This window comes from Penicillium argentinense (genome assembly GCF_028826775.1).
Source record: "Penicillium argentinense strain IBT 30761 chromosome Unknown utg000011l_segment0_segment0, whole genome shotgun sequence".
Lineage (NCBI taxonomy): Eukaryota > Fungi > Ascomycota > Eurotiomycetes > Eurotiales > Aspergillaceae > Penicillium > Penicillium argentinense.
Window position 1 is genome coordinate 834,940 of NW_026622670.1, and position 16,709 is coordinate 851,648.

The 16,709-nt window shown below is 52.9% G+C and overlaps 4 protein-coding genes across 4 annotated transcripts; 1 reads left to right on the forward strand and 3 right to left on the reverse strand.

Moving 5' to 3' along the window:
• Positions 1 to 210: 210 nt before the first annotated feature.
• Positions 211 to 1,303, reverse strand: bgt1 (1,3-beta-glucanosyltransferase Bgt1; the record flags this gene model as incomplete). Its single annotated transcript, XM_056623811.1, has 3 exons — positions 211 to 446; positions 514 to 977; positions 1,047 to 1,303. 3 exons carry the CDS (start codon positions 1,301 to 1,303, stop codon positions 211 to 213), a joined length of 957 nt encoding a protein of 318 aa, XP_056468799.1.
• A 1,917-nt stretch (positions 1,304 to 3,220) lies between these two features.
• On the reverse strand, positions 3,221 to 4,044 carry N7532_011321 (glutathione S-transferase-like protein ustS; the record flags this gene model as incomplete). The annotated part of the gene is made up of 2 exons (XM_056623812.1): positions 3,221 to 3,600; positions 3,633 to 4,044. The coding sequence occupies 2 exons, from the start codon at positions 4,042 to 4,044 to the stop codon at positions 3,221 to 3,223; spliced, it is 792 nt and encodes a 263-aa protein (XP_056468800.1).
• Positions 4,045 to 4,885: 841 nt separating this feature from the next.
• Positions 4,886 to 6,577, reverse strand: N7532_011322 (putative RNA export mediator Gle1; the record flags this gene model as incomplete). Its single annotated transcript, XM_056623813.1, has 1 exon — positions 4,886 to 6,577. One exon carries the CDS (start codon positions 6,575 to 6,577, stop codon positions 4,886 to 4,888), a length of 1,692 nt encoding a protein of 563 aa, XP_056468801.1.
• Positions 6,578 to 9,040: 2,463 nt separating this feature from the next.
• Positions 9,041 to 13,340, forward strand: ssdA (mRNA-binding translational repressor SSD1; the record flags this gene model as incomplete). Its single annotated transcript, XM_056623814.1, is given in 5 exon segments — positions 9,041 to 9,140; positions 9,222 to 9,619; positions 9,634 to 12,162; positions 12,229 to 13,232; positions 13,301 to 13,340. 5 exon segments carry the CDS (start codon positions 9,041 to 9,043, stop codon positions 13,338 to 13,340), a joined length of 4,071 nt encoding a protein of 1,356 aa, XP_056468802.1.
• Positions 13,341 to 16,709: the final 3,369 nt, after the last annotated feature.

Sequence of the window (16,709 nt, forward strand, 5' to 3'; positions counted from 1 at the left end):
GTACCTTCGGCGGGGCGCTACTTTTTCTCACGTTGCATACAGAACATGTAAAATGCCAGCAACTAGGTATTTTCATTCAGCTCGGATCGCCCAAATCGTCTATACGTGACCCGAGATTCACAAATTCACAGATTGAGTTCAAAAAATAGTACAGGAAAAAAAAAAAGGGCAAGTGGATCTACCAACACAGCAGAGCGGAGGGCCCGTCGCTTATTTCGGGCAGGAAGTGTCGAACTTGCTCTTGCGGTCGGCGGTGTACAGACCCCAGTGCTTCTCGTTCATAGCCTTGCCGTTGTCGCCGGTGCTGTCGGGCTTCCAGGACTCATCGTAGGCCTCGAAGTAGAAGAGATCGACGCCCCAGGCCAGCATTCCGCACACACCGGTCTTCCAGAACTTCTCAGCATTCTTGGTGCCAGCCTTAGCGGCCTCATAGTCGGAGCCACCATCTAAAAAAAAAAAAAAAATAACGTCAGTACACCACATTCTTCAGAATTGTCAATGGGCTGGGTTTACCGGTGGGCCAGCCAGTCTCGCCGTTGATCACACGGATCTTGTCGGCGTTGTTACCGGCAACCTTCTGGATGTGGGTCATGGCGCCGGACATGTCATCGAAGTAGGTCTTGTAGGCCTGGTCGGCGACAGTGCCCTGCCAGTAGGCGAAGGCGTTGGCCAGGACGTAGGTAACCATGGGGTTGTCATCGGTGTCGGTAATGAAGAGGTCGTCGGCGGTGCCGTCGGCGAACTTGTTCCAGGAGTCGGCAGTACCAACAGTGATGCTGGGGAACTGCTTGCCAACGGTGCTAATGTAGTTGTGGAGCTGAGGACCGGTCAGATCCCCGCGGTAGAGGGTCTCGGAGCCGACGGTGATGGCCTCGACAACGCTCTCGTAGCCGGGGATGGCCTTCTTCAGGGCGGCGAAGTCCTTGGTGAACGAGGGTTCATTGGTGCTCATATCGCTCTTGTCCTGGGATCCGACCCTACAAGACAGGAAACAAACGGGTTAAGACGAGAAACCAAATACGAGTTGACAGCTGGGGAGAGCTTACCAGATACCCAGAACGACCTTGAAGCCCTTGTTCTTCGCGGCAGGGAGAATGTTTTGGGGAGTGTCGCACTCGGTGCCGGAGTAGGTACGGACCAGCGTGGACAGGTCCTTCAGGTTCTCGAAGTCGGACTCATAGTCGCTGGTGGACTTGCAAGTTCCATCGGGGTTCTTGTCACCCAGAGAGAAACCCAAAGTGCCTCTGGCCGAGACGGCCGGGACGGCGGCCAGCACGAAAGGTAGGATGCTAGAAACACGCATGATGGTTCGGAGAGAGTGTCGAACCTCGTCAGATATCAAGAGAGTGACAGGAATGCAAAGAAAGAAGCAGAATAAAGGAGCGGCAAAGGAATGTTATTAAAGGGAAAAGTCAGAAGTGGAGGAGGAACTCCAGAACGCCTCCCCTGGAGCATCCGCCTTTCTGGAGGGTTTGCGTCCGGTCACGGTGGGTGCGCAGCAGATCGCAGAGCCAATGGGGTGGCGGCATCGACCCGTGCATGAAACATTGGGCTCAAGGGTCTCGACCAACTCCACTTCTTCCCCAGACATTATTGATTCTCGCGACGGTTGCTAATATTGTGCAGGCTGCAGAAATCATGATCGTGGTTGCATCTGTGGGTGCAAACATCAAAATCAACATCAACAACAAAAGCAACCTCTTTCGCGCCCCAATTGCTGCCATTGTCGCCAGAACTGAGCCCCTAGGCCCGATCAGTCGTGATGTCACTGCGGCCCATTGTCACTTGTCCAGATACACCCGATCCCTGGACGACAATAATGGTGGAGTAGACCAGGGAACTGGTCGAATGGTTAAGAGTATTCTAGGCCCTCTATTTCCTGCGAATCCGCCCCGGCTTCCCCGATTCACCCGTCCCATTCCAGCTCCGGACAAGACAGCCACCACGAGCAGGTTCCTGAGATTGTTTATTCGTGGTTCGTCCGGGTCTAGGCGATGAAGACTCGCCTGTGCTTCTAGAAAATATCCCTTGGGTTCGCCGCTGCGGCACTCATCCGGCTGGTCCCTTGCGGGCCTGCCAAGTGTCCGCCAGGCTCGGTGCACCGAGGATTGCTGTTCACCTGCCTACTCCGGTATTTTGGGGGACTGGAGATTATCTCACGACTTGTGTGTTGGGTCTGCCAAGATATATCTGGAAATACCTCAGGTAGGGTTTTATGCACCATCATATAATGGCTGACTGCAGTGACATAACCGGTTGCCACCATGGCGGCAACATGATGTAGAAGAGTCTTTGTATTCTATGTCTGCCATACGAGTAAACATAATAGCACCGTCGAGATTTCTATTGTTATCATCGAAATTGGAGGAAAGATTTGACAAAAAATACATGAAGAGATGATCGAGACTCTTAAGTCCCACTTCAATCCTATCAAGCGTCATTCTCCTTTTCACCAACTCCTTTCCACCAAACCCAAATAGCCTTGCACCAGAACCACGTCTCAATCATCCCAAAGATACAAAGCACAGCAAACAAGAACATCTTCATCCTCCTCCCAATGCCCAGAGACTCTAGAGTGACCGACGGAGTACTGAACGGGTCCACGTTTTCTGACTCTGCCTTTTCCGGGGCGGGTCGAGACTGGGATTTCCCATCTCTGGACCTTTCTGTATTGAACAGTGCCGGGCGAGTCGAAAAAGCTGAACCTTGCAAGGGCAATGACCTGGAATGTGCCAGTCGATCGTAGAAAGGTGCGATCCGGGAAAGTGGAGGGAGTTGGACCGGGACCCAGCCGAGTCGGAGGGTGCCTCGAGGTCGGTGTAAGAGGCGGAGGAGCTGTGTCGCGGATGCCATAAATCTTTTGGTCGTAAAGAGATAGAATCTTGTGTCCTAGGTGCGCTTCCCAGTACATGTGTATCCCTCGTAGAATCTTAGTGGGGGCCGATTTTCTGTTGCTGCTTGACTCAGGCCCTAGGCTCGATATGTATACACCCGCCGCTCGTATAGAGAAAGGCATTTTGTCACGGCCGTATGCTGCATTATGACGACCAGGTGACCGAGGATCATGATAATTGAAGAAATTCTGATTCATTTTCGTGGACATCACTCTCGTTTTTCATAATACATTTTAGCAAAAACTGGATTCCTGCCCTTAAAAAGCGAAGACGCCTTTCAACAGCACTGATCCATTCCACATCAACAGCCGGCTGCTGAGTAAAACTTATTTAATCTCCGCATACTTCTGCAATCCATCATAAAGCTGTCCGAAAATACCTCCATGCCAGCTCCTAACCTGCTGCCACTCATCATCCGGTAGGGTAGCACGCATCAAATTAAGCCACGCCCCAACAATGATATCCGCATAGCTAGCTCTCGGCCCAAGCACGAACGGACCACTCGGATCTTTCAGGAAAAGCTTTCCCAATTCCCCAAGGGCCTTTTCAAATGATTCTAGCGTCTTCACCCGGACCTCCGCAGGTACCGTAAAATCATCCCAGGAGGACATACCCGCACGCCGAGCAAATTCCGCCTTGGTGGCCTCGGCCGTGGCGGGATCAAATCGCGTGCCTTGCGCACACAGCACAACATGAGCAGTGAATGCTGCATCCACATTCATGTTGAATTTCGCGTACTCATGGAATTCACCCCCCCCTGCTCTGACAGCGGGATGAGGATGCCATCCTGTGAGAAGGTGAAATCCAGCGTCTGGGCCGGGAGAAGATCGCCGTCTCCGGCGTCGGGATACTGCTTTTGAAGATAGGAGACGATATCAAAGGAATCTCCGAGCCTGGAGTTGGTGTTGGGATCTTCGATGATGGGGAGTGTATAGAAGTCGGAGCCGTCGGCGAACTTGCGACAGGCGGGGACACCTAGACCCTTCCGGACCTTGGCAATCTCCGGCAGTGGTACCCAGGTGGTTGTGTAGGGGAGGTGCTTGAAGTTGAGGGCTGCGCGGGTTTTCCAGGGATTCGGGCCGCTGTACCCTTTTCCCATGAGGATGTCGTAGAAGACGAGTGGGCGGGGCGAAGTGGAGGTGCTTGACATGGTGAATGATGGGGTAGAGATTGAAGGGACTCTTCCAGTGGCTATAGGTGCAATCTTGTGAGAGTGTAGAGAATGTGGTGTGATTCCTGCACCCAAAGTACGTGGCTTGCCAATTTAAACAAGAATTGGGATGAATTGCTTCGTACTATCGAGCTCGGTGCAGTGGTGTAGATCGACCTGCTCACGCTGACTCAGAATGATTCATGGTGAGTGGTGAGCCCTCCACAATTCTCCATTTCCGCCGCTCACAGTGCAACCGAACACTTCAGTTTCGCGACGTAATGGGAAGGTCGAGCCTTTCTGGAAGCTTATTCCTGTATCTGACCTGAGCCAGCGTAAAGAGGCTTTCATTTCTAGCAATGAATTCTATCAATTGTGTAGGTCGCTTCGCAGGTGACGGAGGTGGCAATGCTTTCACTGGCCTTGGACTGGGAAAGGGGGCGATATCCCTGGGGAGGTAACGGATACATAGCAAAATCTTGTGAGACGTCTCAAAAGCGCTTCATCAGAAGTTCTTAGCCGAGCGATATGATGTTTAAAGGAGATATGTGAAGAGGTAAGAAGAGAAAAAAGGGAGAGGAGCATTTATACTACTAAGGAGAAAAACCTACAGTTATTCTTAAACCCCTAGTAGCAGCCAATCGAAGGCAGCAGAAATGTCCCACTTCTAGAGCGTGAAGTCGTACCTAGGTAGGGTTTCATCTTTGGAATGAATAAGAATAAAAGTAAATGGGCCAGAACCCATTGGCCGCCGCAAAGAGCTAAATTGACGCCTTGAGAAACTAAAAATCCTTGTGCCAGATCCCCCAACGCCATCATTGCCACGAGTGGAAAAAGATCCTCAGAAAATCATCTTCCGATCATCCCGATATGTATCCTGGAGGAGACGCAACTGGTGGACCGCCATAGTTTGTGGAAGCTGCGCAGGCAAGTCGATGACCGCTTTGCGCAGAATCCACGTGCCCAAAACCCCCCAAAAACCGATAATGCGCTCTCCCGAGTTCTGAAGCATCGCCTTGATGAGCATGACATGAGTATCCGAAAGCTCCGAGGGGGGAATGTGCAGAAGCTTGCGGATGGAGGACCAGAAGATGGTGTTAGGGAACGGGTTGTCTCGCGGGGTTTTGCCGAAATTGCGAAGAGTGATGGCGGCAAAGCCAGCTCCAAGAGCTGTCATCCGGTCCAGGTGTTCCTGTTCCTTAATGTACGGCCCACCTTGCTCTACCCGGCGCCAGCCCAGTGCACGGCGACCCTCCTCGGTTTTGCTGTTACCATTGAAGCCCCACAAGGCTGGGCAGACGGCGCGGAATTTAGCCCAGAGGATGTCGGACATGGGGATTTTCTGATAGGAGAACTGGTCCATAGAGAAAATCTGGGCGGCCAGGATTCCGATGGGCTCTGCGTGGGTGGGATGCAGGGCCGCCTCGTTGATGAGGCCGGAAACCAAGGCCTTTGCAAAGATGTTGAGACCGTAGATCAGCAGAGCTGGAACATTTTGTTCAGTGCTGGCAATTTGTGCAGGGGGGAAGGCGATGAATCGACGAAGGTCGACAGTAGGCCCTTGGACAGTGAGAATCTTCTCCAGCTGATCCCGGATCGCCCGAGTCTTTGTTTGATTACATTCGTTAACGTTGAACGAGAGACTCGAGCCTTTGATCTGGATACTGGGACGTACCTGTTGCTGGTTTGCACCTTTTCCGTCGCGTAGTTGTCCGATGCACTTCTTGATGGCACGGCGCATGTCACCAGTGGCGTTCTTAACGGCTTGGTTCTGTTTGCCGAAATCACGAATCGAAGCCCGGAATTCTTTCAGATCCTTATGGATTTGCAAGTAGCGCTCGTGGGCTTTGATTTCCTCCGATGTTAGAGCGCCACCACCTACCTTCTTCTGTTGCTCGGCGTGGGCTTGACGGTCAGCCTCTTCTTTGGCCTTCCGAATCTCTTCTGCTTCCTTGCGCTTGGCAGCCTCAAGCTCCTCGCGCTTCGCCTTCTCCTGACGTTCCTTCTCCTCCTGTGCGGCCTTGCGAGCTTGTTCGGCCTCTTCTGCGGCCTTCTTCTCGGCAGCTACCTTGGCTTGTCGCTCTGCTTCGAGGCGCGCAGCCTCTTCTTGCTCGCGGCGACGCTTCTCAGCTTCCTCGCGTTCGATGCGCTCCTTCTCCTTGCGGGCCTCTTCCTCTTTGCGTTTGCGCTCCTCTTCTTCGGCCCGATAGTGCTCTGCTAGGAGGGCCTCGGCCTCTGCACGAATCCGATCATGGTGGGCTTCGACCTCATCCAGGGCAGCATTGTGGATGGCTGCCTTCTGACGGTCGATTTCCTCAAGCCTTTCAAACTTGAGCTTGAGCTCGTATGCGTGGACCTTCTTGAGGTCCTCGTTGAAAATTTTGACTTTCTCGAGTTCCGCAGCCAAATCCAGCATCAGTTGCTTCGACGGGTTGTCATAGTTCCACTTGGGGAGGTGGACACGGTATTTGGTCGTCGTTTCGAGCGGGTATTTGGTGGGGGTCCTTTCGAGCGGTTTTTTGGTGGGCGTCATTTCGAGCGTGAAGTTTGTGAAGAGTTGTCACGAAGGCGACAGTTATCGGGGGAAGGAGAACTCGAGCGGCCGATACAAGTCTGAGAAGTATGGGTTGAGGTGCGAGCAGGGTGGTATGGGTAGTATCGAGGAGTCACGGCGCCTCGTTCGGATGGGAGTTTAAGAAGTGAGATTCAGCGCATGGAAAGACACGCCAGGGACATTATGTACTCGGCTTCCTTCTGTTGAAGAGTGACTGGAGCTTCGAAGTGAATGGAGTGGAGGCGGGAGACCTGCTGCGGTGGTTTAGGCAGAATCTCCGGAGCACGCTCGCCAGTCAGTGAAGACGGGAGCGCAATTGTATATTCGTCTTTGAATAGTGCAGCGAGACAACGAGAGGTGGTGGGGAGGAGGACTGGAAGCTGTTGCGATAGAGGTGCCGATGGTTAGCATGGTGCTGCTAGCACAAGTGGGCTGCGCGTCTCGGCCAGTCGCACTCGTGGCAGCAATGACACGGCATCAAGTAGCGGAACAATCTTACTTCTCTCCTCCAGCTATAAATTGAGAGAATGGAGGTCGAATGGGCCGAGCAATGTTTACTCGGGCATCACGGCGCACCCTCGACACTCGAATTGAAAGTACGCGCTGGGAAAAATAAATTACGGATGAGTCAGCCGGACCCGCGCCCGGAGAGCAACTCTGGTTCTCTTTGCATCATTGTGAGCATCATCGACTTATGCTGCCTATTCCGAATAGCTCCTCTAGGTATTCTCTACAGGGGATATCGACAAAATCGCCGAGATGGTCCACCCGTCCACCAGGCCTCCTGAGCGATGGAGTCACGGCTGCCCGGGCAAAACGCCATTAATACCTTGTCGCAGGTTCTCGGACCAATCCTCCTCTTAGCGCGAGAGTCTGTTGCTCCAGCTTGATGGCCCTAACGCCGCCAACACATTACCCTACTTCTTAGCATGCACTCCATGACTGAGGGGGGTGATCCTGATCACAGCCAGATAGCCCGTAGTAATATCCCCCACGCAGCTGGCAGCTTCTGTAGGACGTACTCATCGCGATCCGATCCTCGAAATAGACGGCCTTTAGGTGATGGCTGCAACAGGTTAATGATGAGGTGGTCGGGAGCAATGGAGATCATCCACAGTATCCGCCTTGGGGGACGGTGTTTGCGGTGGGTAGGACAGGGTATTTACCAACGTCATCCCAGCTTGAGGGGGCGATCTGGCGAGTGTCACTATTGTATTGTCATGACCATACGAGCCATCCCTTTTCCGTACCTCTCCCCACACCCGCTTTGTATGGATCCCATCATCACCTCTTTCTTCTCCTTTCCCCCTCCTCCCTCTTGCTCCCTTCCCATCTCTCTCTCTTCCCTTCCATCGTTCCTTCTGATCGATTCGGTCGATGCGTGCATCGTCGCTTCTATCCCCCCATCAGCTCTAGTTGTCATTCTCTTCGAGGACGTGCAACCACATCTGCCCGTTTCTTGCAATCCGGGTTTCCTCGCGACCCAGCCAGCTCCTCCCGCAAGCTTCCTGCGTCGCCGTCTCGAGTCCGATCCCACCGGTTCTCGATCGAGGATACCATTCGATTCCACCAGACGCCTTTTCGTACCCCGGTTGTCGTCGCCGTGCGCCCCTCAGCATCGGAACTTCATCCGCCGCCTCGGTCCTTTCAACACCTAATCTCGAATCGAGCGAGCCTCGTTCCTTTCATTTGGTCCTCGGGCTCATCGAATCCAGGTGCATTGAGCGTGCAATTGGCTGGATTGTCCATTCCCCTCAGCAACCTGGTGTCATCCCGCGTCACCGCTTCGCTGGCTTCTGGCAAATTTCATCCCACGTTTGAACAAAGCGCAGACGTCATTTTGGAATGCTAGGGCTCGGAGCTCTTCAGTAGTTCCTCTTGCAGGTAAGGGCATCCCATCTCATTTAAGATGGCCTTGGGTTTTTGTTTTTATGAGGTCGCCCACCGATCCATCAAACAAGCTATGCATTTGCGGCGTTGGTTGCCCGTCGCGGCCGTCCTAGCCTCTGCCCCTTCCCCTCCTGCCTTCCCTGAAAGGCTCAGGCTTTGATGCGGTCGCCGTCCGCGATAGAACTCGTTTCAATCCTCGCGACTGCCCGCTCGGTGTACTTCCACTTTTGCTCCTTCCCTTTCTAATCCCCCCACCTCGACAAATCGCCCTCCCAACTCGCGGGTTGTGTTGTTTTCCCTTGTTTACCTCCCGCCATCCGTCGCCTTTTCACCGTTGCTAATCCATTCTTTCTCTTGCTTGCAGCATATCTCACCGCCATTCTTGTGTCGAAACTCGCGTCCGCACATATCCCAACATTTGCGACCGGTTTGCGATCTGAATTACTCGGTTCGATTGCCTTCGAAGGCAACGCCAGTCACTCCTGCTTCCGGATCCACTCTACCATCTCGCATCATACTCTACAGTGATAGCCGGTTACCTTGTCCAGGATCATGGATCAACAAGGCGGCCAGTCCGGGGTGCCCGGCCCCGCTGGACGCAAGCTCCATATCGCTCACCGGAGAAGTCCCTCTGAGCTTACTCCTTTGATGAGTACGTGATCCCCCCTCATCCCCCGCCTCACTGCTTCCATTGCTGTATGACGTGTGAAACTAACATTCTTGTCGTTTAAAGTGGAACAATTGGCCATTCAGCAACAAATCGAGCTGCTCCAGCAGCAACAACAACAGATTGCGGCCACACACCAACAGTACGTTAACATGGGCTTGTTGCAGCCGCAGCAATTAGGCCAAGTCAACCCTTTCCAACAAGGTGGCAACATGGGTGGTGTATCTCCCCAAGTCAACGCCTTTCAATTCCCGCAGCAACAGCAGCAGGGACAGCAACTGAATGTCCCCATGAACGCTCCTCAACCCTCCCACCGTCGCAATCAATCCGCTCTTCCTGGGCTTGCCATGGGCCCACCTCCTGCCCCGTCATCTGGAGCCTCGGGATACGCAGAGTTCAACCAGCAGGGTCACAACAACCAGAAGAATGAGAACACCCACGGTCGCGGCCGCGGAGGTCCCCCGGTGGCGGACATCAGCGTCGTCACTCTCTCGCTCTGCCGGAAGCCAAGAAGGCCGCAGAGCTTGCTCAGCAGAAGAGAACCGCTTCCGGTTTCCAATTCCCCGCCCCCGCCCCTGACGCGTCCGGCTCGGACAGCCAGGCAGGTCCTGATGACAAGCCCGGCTCGAGTACCTCTCCTGCCCCCCAGGGTCTCGGTCTGCAGCGCGCTGGCAACATGCGCGCTGGTGGTCATGGTCGAAGCCAGTCGATGGCTATTGGTGGCAACCGAGGCTCCGTCTCTGGACGCGGTGCCGGTGGCTTCCAATTCCCCGCACCAAGCGATGGCGGTTCAGCCGACAACCAGCGCCGAGGCAGTCAGCCCGGCGGTCACGCTCGTTCGGGATCCCGAAACTTTGATAGCAACTGGCGCCAGCCAAACAACCAGAACCAGGGCCAGGACCAACGCCAGCAGCAGCAGGGCGGTTTCCAACCCGGCCACCGCTCGCGTGGCTCGATGAACCAGTCGATGGGCTCCATCGGCCAGTTCCAGTACCCTGGTCAACCCCAGCTTATTCAGCTGCCTCAGGGCCAGATGATGATGGCCCAGCCCCAGATGTTCCCTGGTGGCCAGCAATTGAATCCGCTCCAGCTTGCCCAGCTTCAGGCTATTCAGCAGCAAAATGCCGGTGGTCTCCAGGCCAGCCAGCACGCCCCGCCGCAGCTGTCTGTTCAGCAGCAACAGCAGCAACAGCAGCAGCAGCGTAAGACCCTCTTCACTCCTTACCTTCCTCAGGCAAACCTGCCCGCTCTTATCAGCAACGGACAACTGGTGGCTGGTGTCCTGCGCGTGAACAAGAAGAACCGTTCCGACGCATACGTGACTACTCCGGATCTGGACGCCGACATTTTCATTTGCGGTAGCAAGGACCGTAACCGCGCTTTGGAGGGTGACTTTGTCGCCATTGAACTCCTGGATGTCGATGAGGTCTGGTCTCAGAAGAAGGAGAAAGAAGAGAAAAAGAAGCGTAAGGATATTACGGATGCCCGTTCCGGAAGCAACGCTGGCAATGACAAGCTGGGTCGATCCGATTCCAATGGTGACCGACAGGAGGTTGGCCCGGATGGAAGCATCCGCCGCCGTGGTAGTCTCCGTCAGCGTCCGACTCAAAAGAAGAATGACGACGTCGAGGTTGAGGGCCAGAGCCTCCTCCTTGTCGAGGAGGACGAGATCAGTGACGAGCAAAAGCCTCTCTATGCCGGTCACGTTGTTGCTGTCATTGAGCGTATTGCGGGTCAGATGTTCTCTGGCACCCTGGGTCTGCTTCGCCCCAGCAGCCAAGCCACCAAGGAGAAGCAAGAGGCCGAGCGACAGGCCAGAGATGGCGCTCACGGCCGCCACCAGGATCGTCACCAGGACAAGCCCAAGATTGTCTGGTTCAAGCCTACCGATAAACGTGTGCCTCTGATCGCTATCCCCACCGAGCAGGCTCCCCGTGATTTCGTGGAAAAGCACCAGGACTACGCCAACCGTATCTTTGTCGCTTCCATCAAGCGCTGGCCCATTACCTCTCTGCACCCCTTCGGTACTCTCGTGGAGCAACTTGGAGAGATGGGTGATCTGCGGGTTGAGACTGATGCTCTTCTCCGCGATAACAACTTTGGCTCTGATGACTTCTCTGATGCCGTCATCAAGAGCATTGGTTGGGAGGGCTGGACCGTCGCCAACGAGGGCGAAGCTCTGGGTTCACGACGTGACTTCCGTGAAGAGACCATCTTCACCATTGACCCCGAGAACACCAAGGCTCTTGAGGATGCGTTCCACGTCAAGAAGCTTGCTGATGGCAAGGTCGAGATTGGTGTCCACGTTGCCGACATTGCCCACTTTGTCAAGGGTAACTCCCTGGTGGACCGTGAGGCCAAGAAGCGAGGCACTGCTGTTTACCTAGTGGATCGTGTTATGAACATGCTCCCATCTCGGGTCTCCAGTGAGCTTTGCTCTCTGCTTCCGGACCAGGACCGCCTTACCGTCAGCGTTGTCTTCCATGCCAACCCCGAGACCGGTGCCATTGATGATGACGTATGGATTGGCAAGGGTATTGTTAAGAGCGCAGGCCGTTTCAGCTACGACGATGCCAACGCTGTGATCACTGGCAAGTCCAGCTCGACTGGATCCAGCGTCTCCACTGAGCATGTCCAACTTCTGAGTGCCGTTGCCAACAAGTTCCGGGATGCCCGCTTCGGAAACAGGGTGGCCAACGTTCCTTCTCTGCGTCTGCTTCAGCAGCTTGACGATGAGAACGTGCCCGTCGAGTACAACATCTTCGACTCCAGCCCGGCCCACGAGCTCGTCGAGGAGCTTAGCCGCCAGGCCAACTACTTCGTTGCCCGTAAGCTGGCTAATGCCATGCCTGAGAAGGCTTTCCTTCGTCGCCAGCCATCTCCCAACTCTCGCCGTCTCACCCTGTTCGTCGAGAGAATGAACCGCCTTGGATACGATTTCGATTCTTCTAGCAGCGGAAGCCTGCAGAGCACTCTCTGCAAGGTGTCCGATGTTGACCTCCGCAAGGTTCGTGAAAACATACAATCGCAACATTTCTCGATTTCCCAACGCATTTACTAACTAGGTCTACAGGGAATGGAAACCCTGCTTGCCAAGGCTATGCAGCGTGCCAAGTACTTCGTTGGACCTGGCCCTGCTGACGAGCAGCGCCAGCACTACACCTTCAATGTGCCTGTGTACACCCACTTCACCAACCCCTCTCGCCGCTACGCCGATGTGCTTGTGCACCGTCAACTTGAGTCTGTCCTCTCTGAGGGTGCCATTGAGTTCACTGATGATGTGGAGTCGTTGACCAAGACCGCCGATCTGTGCAACAACAAGAAGGATTCGGCCCACAATGCCCAGGAGCAGAGCGTCCACATCGAGGCCTGCCGCAACATGGACCGAAAGGCTCATGAGATTGGTGGCGACCTCATCAGCGAGGGTATTGTTCTTTGCGTTTATGAGTCCGCCTTCGATGTCCTCATTCCTGAGTACGGCTTTGAGAAGCGTGTGCACTGTGACCAGCTGCCTCTCAAGAAGGCCGAGTTCCGCAAGGATTCGCGTGTGCTTGAGCTCTACTGGGAGAAGGGTGTCCCCTCGTCTGCTTACATCCCCGAAGATGAGCGACCCAAGCCCGCCAACTCTCGTGCTGCCCAGGCGGCTGCCGCTGCCCGCGAGGCCGAGGCCGCCAAGGAGCGTGCCCGTGAGCGTGACGAGGCAATGCGCAAGCAGACCGAGACTGGCACCATGTCTGCGGACGATGTTGATGCCCTTTTCGATGACGATGACGAGGATGTTGACGAGGTGACTGAACAGGATGCTGGCGTCTCCTTGAACTCGGCTGACCGGTCGACCCAGAGCATGCCGCCGTCGCCCACTCGCAACGGCCACCTCCAGCAGGGACCTCACCGCACTCGCTCTGACCCCAAGATCGCCTCGAGCACCAGCGATGCTCCTGAGAACAAGCTGACTAACAAGGAGAAGTACCTCAAGTCGTTCAAGCTGAGAGAGGAGAATGGCGACTTCATCCAGGATGTTACCGAGATGACTCGCGTTCCCATCATTCTCAAGACTGACCTGAGCAAGAGTCCTCCGTAAGTTATTTATTCTGACCTCTGAACTAGCAATAGGGGCTTGGTTACTAACTTAGTGTGCTTTGAAGATGCCTCACGGTTCGGTCTGTCAACCCTTACGCTTTGTAAGGGTGGTCTCATAGGTGGTTATCTTCTCCTTGGGAAATATTCATTGCATGCGTATCCTGCAGATTCTCTGGGTTGTCGTCAACCTTCTCTCAGTTTGACCACACCCACGAACATAATCCTCACCCCAGCACGCGGATCGGACATATTATTATCGGGGACTCTAAAAAGGAAATTCCCCGATATTCTAGTATTTTCCTTTTGATCGGTGGCTATTCGAATTCACCCGCAAATTCTTTTTCACCTCTTTTTTCCCGTCGTGCAAAGGGGCTCGTACACTTATTCTTCTGATTACACGTTGAGCAGCGGTTGTTTTGTCTCCTTTCTGAGAATCTGAGTCTTCCAAAGAGAAAACGTTCGTGCAATGTGCTTTAGCTCGTACCAGGTTTCTCGGTCTCGTTTTCTTTCCTATTCCAGGATTCAATGGTTTGCGGTTTCAGACTCATTCGGGATTCCGTGGTCGAATGTGATTATGGAGAGACTTGAGGGGAAGATTGTCGCTCGATAGTTCTAGGAAGTTCATTAATCCAGGTATTTACATTACTGGTTTCCGTATTCTGTACACTCGTGTAGCCCTGTGTTAACTCTTGCTTTTCAATGCTTGTAGGCGGGGGTCTTGCTGAGAGTGTCTAGCAGGTCTGGATATAGAATTGCAACTCTACGCTGCCTGGTTCCGGAACCTTTGCGGTAGCTTCACTGTGGAATAAGCCTAGTAAGCCAGAATGCCTATTATCCCCATACTTGATTCATCGGCTGCGATGCTCATTCATTGCCGGCGTACATCCAAGCTGGGGTTCCCGAGATGCTGACATGGGCCTTCCAAGGAATATAATTTTGTAGATACGACACAAAGTCTATATCACAATGATGTTCCATCTCAGCCCCAAGAGCCCGGACCATGGGAATATGGCTCGCAGTATGCTCTAACGTCTAGATTCCTTAGTAGTCCTTACACAACACAGTCCGACCACAGCCCTCCCCATCTATTGCGCTTGAGAACTAGTCACAGCCAAACGCTCTTAGGCTGCTCCAGATACCCAAATAGGAAGGACAGGTATACGACCAGGACCCACCGGTCTGTATCCACTATCGTATAGAGTGACGAGTAACAGTCAATATCATGGGGTGGCAAGGGACACAGAGGAAGACGTCGTTCTAGCCCTAAGTGCCTTCTGGCAGCTCACCCTAGAGAAAAAGTTAGAGAAATTCCTAGGACGAAAAATTGCCCGAAACCGTCGGGTGAGAGCTGACGACACTGTCATCATCGTCAGGGTAGATAGTCGAACTCAGAGCGATCTGACTAAACAGTTTGATGATAACTACCGGCATTGTAATGTGGTCAAGGCTGTTCTCCTGTGGCAAAGAACCCACGCTGAAGATCAGCTTTAACTACGTAGACGATCGTCACTCTCCCCTTGCTGCGGGTTGAAAAGGGGAGAAAAGAGGAAAAGCTTATGTCACAAAAGGAATGCTTGAGGAAAGACTCGCTTAGCTCGATGCGGAGGAGCATGCTTCTAGACACAAACCACTCTGGCGCAGTGTCTATAACTTGATGCGATGCGCCTCCACGACTTGCTCCTCAGGCCCATATTGTTGGGTAGATCCAGTTCGGGGGGAAGCACTCTCAAGTGAAAAAGGTGAGGGTGAGGTCTATAACAAATACTAAAACGATATACAGGCGACCACTAACAACGCATCCTTTCATCACTCAGGTCGAATTAAAAATGTACCCAGAAGTAGGTGTGAAGCTTCTAGATTTCTTGCCCTATTCTCCTAAATTCCATTGAGGAGTTCTGTAAGCTCAATACCTTCGTCTGGTACAATTGGTAATCCTACTAAGAGATTTTGGGCCAGGAATTTGATGAAATTCTCAAATGGTGTTCTGATGTCTTGGGTCCAAGAGGAAAGTGCAGAGAGACAATTCCGGTACGCAGGCCTGTAAGTGGAGGATATAAAGCGAAGCTATAGCAATATTCGAAAAAAGCTTCTTTGAGGACACATAACTCCGCAATCTCGCCGTAGTCATCGCCTTTCTCATATTTTACGCAAAGAACCGCAACCCATATTAATCACTAGAAAACTTTAAACCCCCAACCACCGCTCACGCCTCTGGACAAAATGAAAAAGAGACATGCACAGGAGTAAACCAGCCCACAAAGAATTATCAAACCGAAATAATTATCCAGCCCCCCACTTGGTTGCTGGACCTTTAAAAGTTCACCGGCCACTGGAATGGCAACAAGGGTGCCTAAACTGACCAGAAAATAGGTTGTACCATAGCGCTTTCCGAATTCTTCGGTTTTGGAAATTTGCGCAACACAAACTGGGGAGAGGCTAATTGCAGAACCACTCCAAAATCCGAAAAGCACGGCATACGCCAATATGGCCGCGTGATTGGACTGGGATGGAAGCCAGAGAGCGAAAGTAATCACTGAACAGGCGAATGTTGTAATTATCATCACATTGAAACGCCCAAATCGGTCAGCAAAATATCCAGGGACAATCCGCCCGAAAATAGACGCCGCATTCAAGATAGATGATAGGTTGTATGCAAGAGAATCGCCCAGGCCGCGAGATTGAGCATAGGACGGCAAATAAGTTAACGGAATCAGTAGGGCGAAATCGATTAAAACGATGGCAGCCGTCAACAATGAGAAGCGCAGTTCACTCAAAGATCTGATATCTACCTTTCCTTTCTGTACCGGATTCAAAAAGGGTGCTCTGGTCCTCAAAAGCGCCACGGAGAGAACACAGAATGCAACACTGATAAATCCAACGATTCGAATGGCCCATGGGAAGCCTAGACTTCCAGCGAGATTGGAGATCAAAACAGGAAATATAATACCTCCGATTCCTCCAGCAGTCGCCGCTATTCCCGTAGCCAAAGCGCGACGCCGAAGAAACCAATGAGCTATGCATCCTACGCTAGGGGTAAAAACCATGGACGAAGAGATACCACCAAGGACACTAAACCCCAGTATGAATTGATAATATTCTAATTTAATGAGGATCATTAGATTTGACGAAGCAAGCTCGACTCTGGGAATACACGCACCTTCTGCCACGCTGAAGACCATCAATGATCCGACAAGACCGACACACCCGGGAATCAGTAAAGGCTTTAGTCCATGCGCATCAAAGATAGGTCCTGCTACACGTTAACTTTAAAAAGAGTCTCAAATATTTCTGCCAAGACTCTTACCAATTTGTATGCTTCCAAAATAAAGGAAAAACATGTATAGACTAAATATCCAGCCAATGGAAGCTTTCGAATAGTCTTTTAACTGATGACCCGCTAGCCAAGCTTCAAACACACCAATCGTATTCATAAGCCCAAAAGACGGCACCATCGCACACCAGGAACCAAGAACA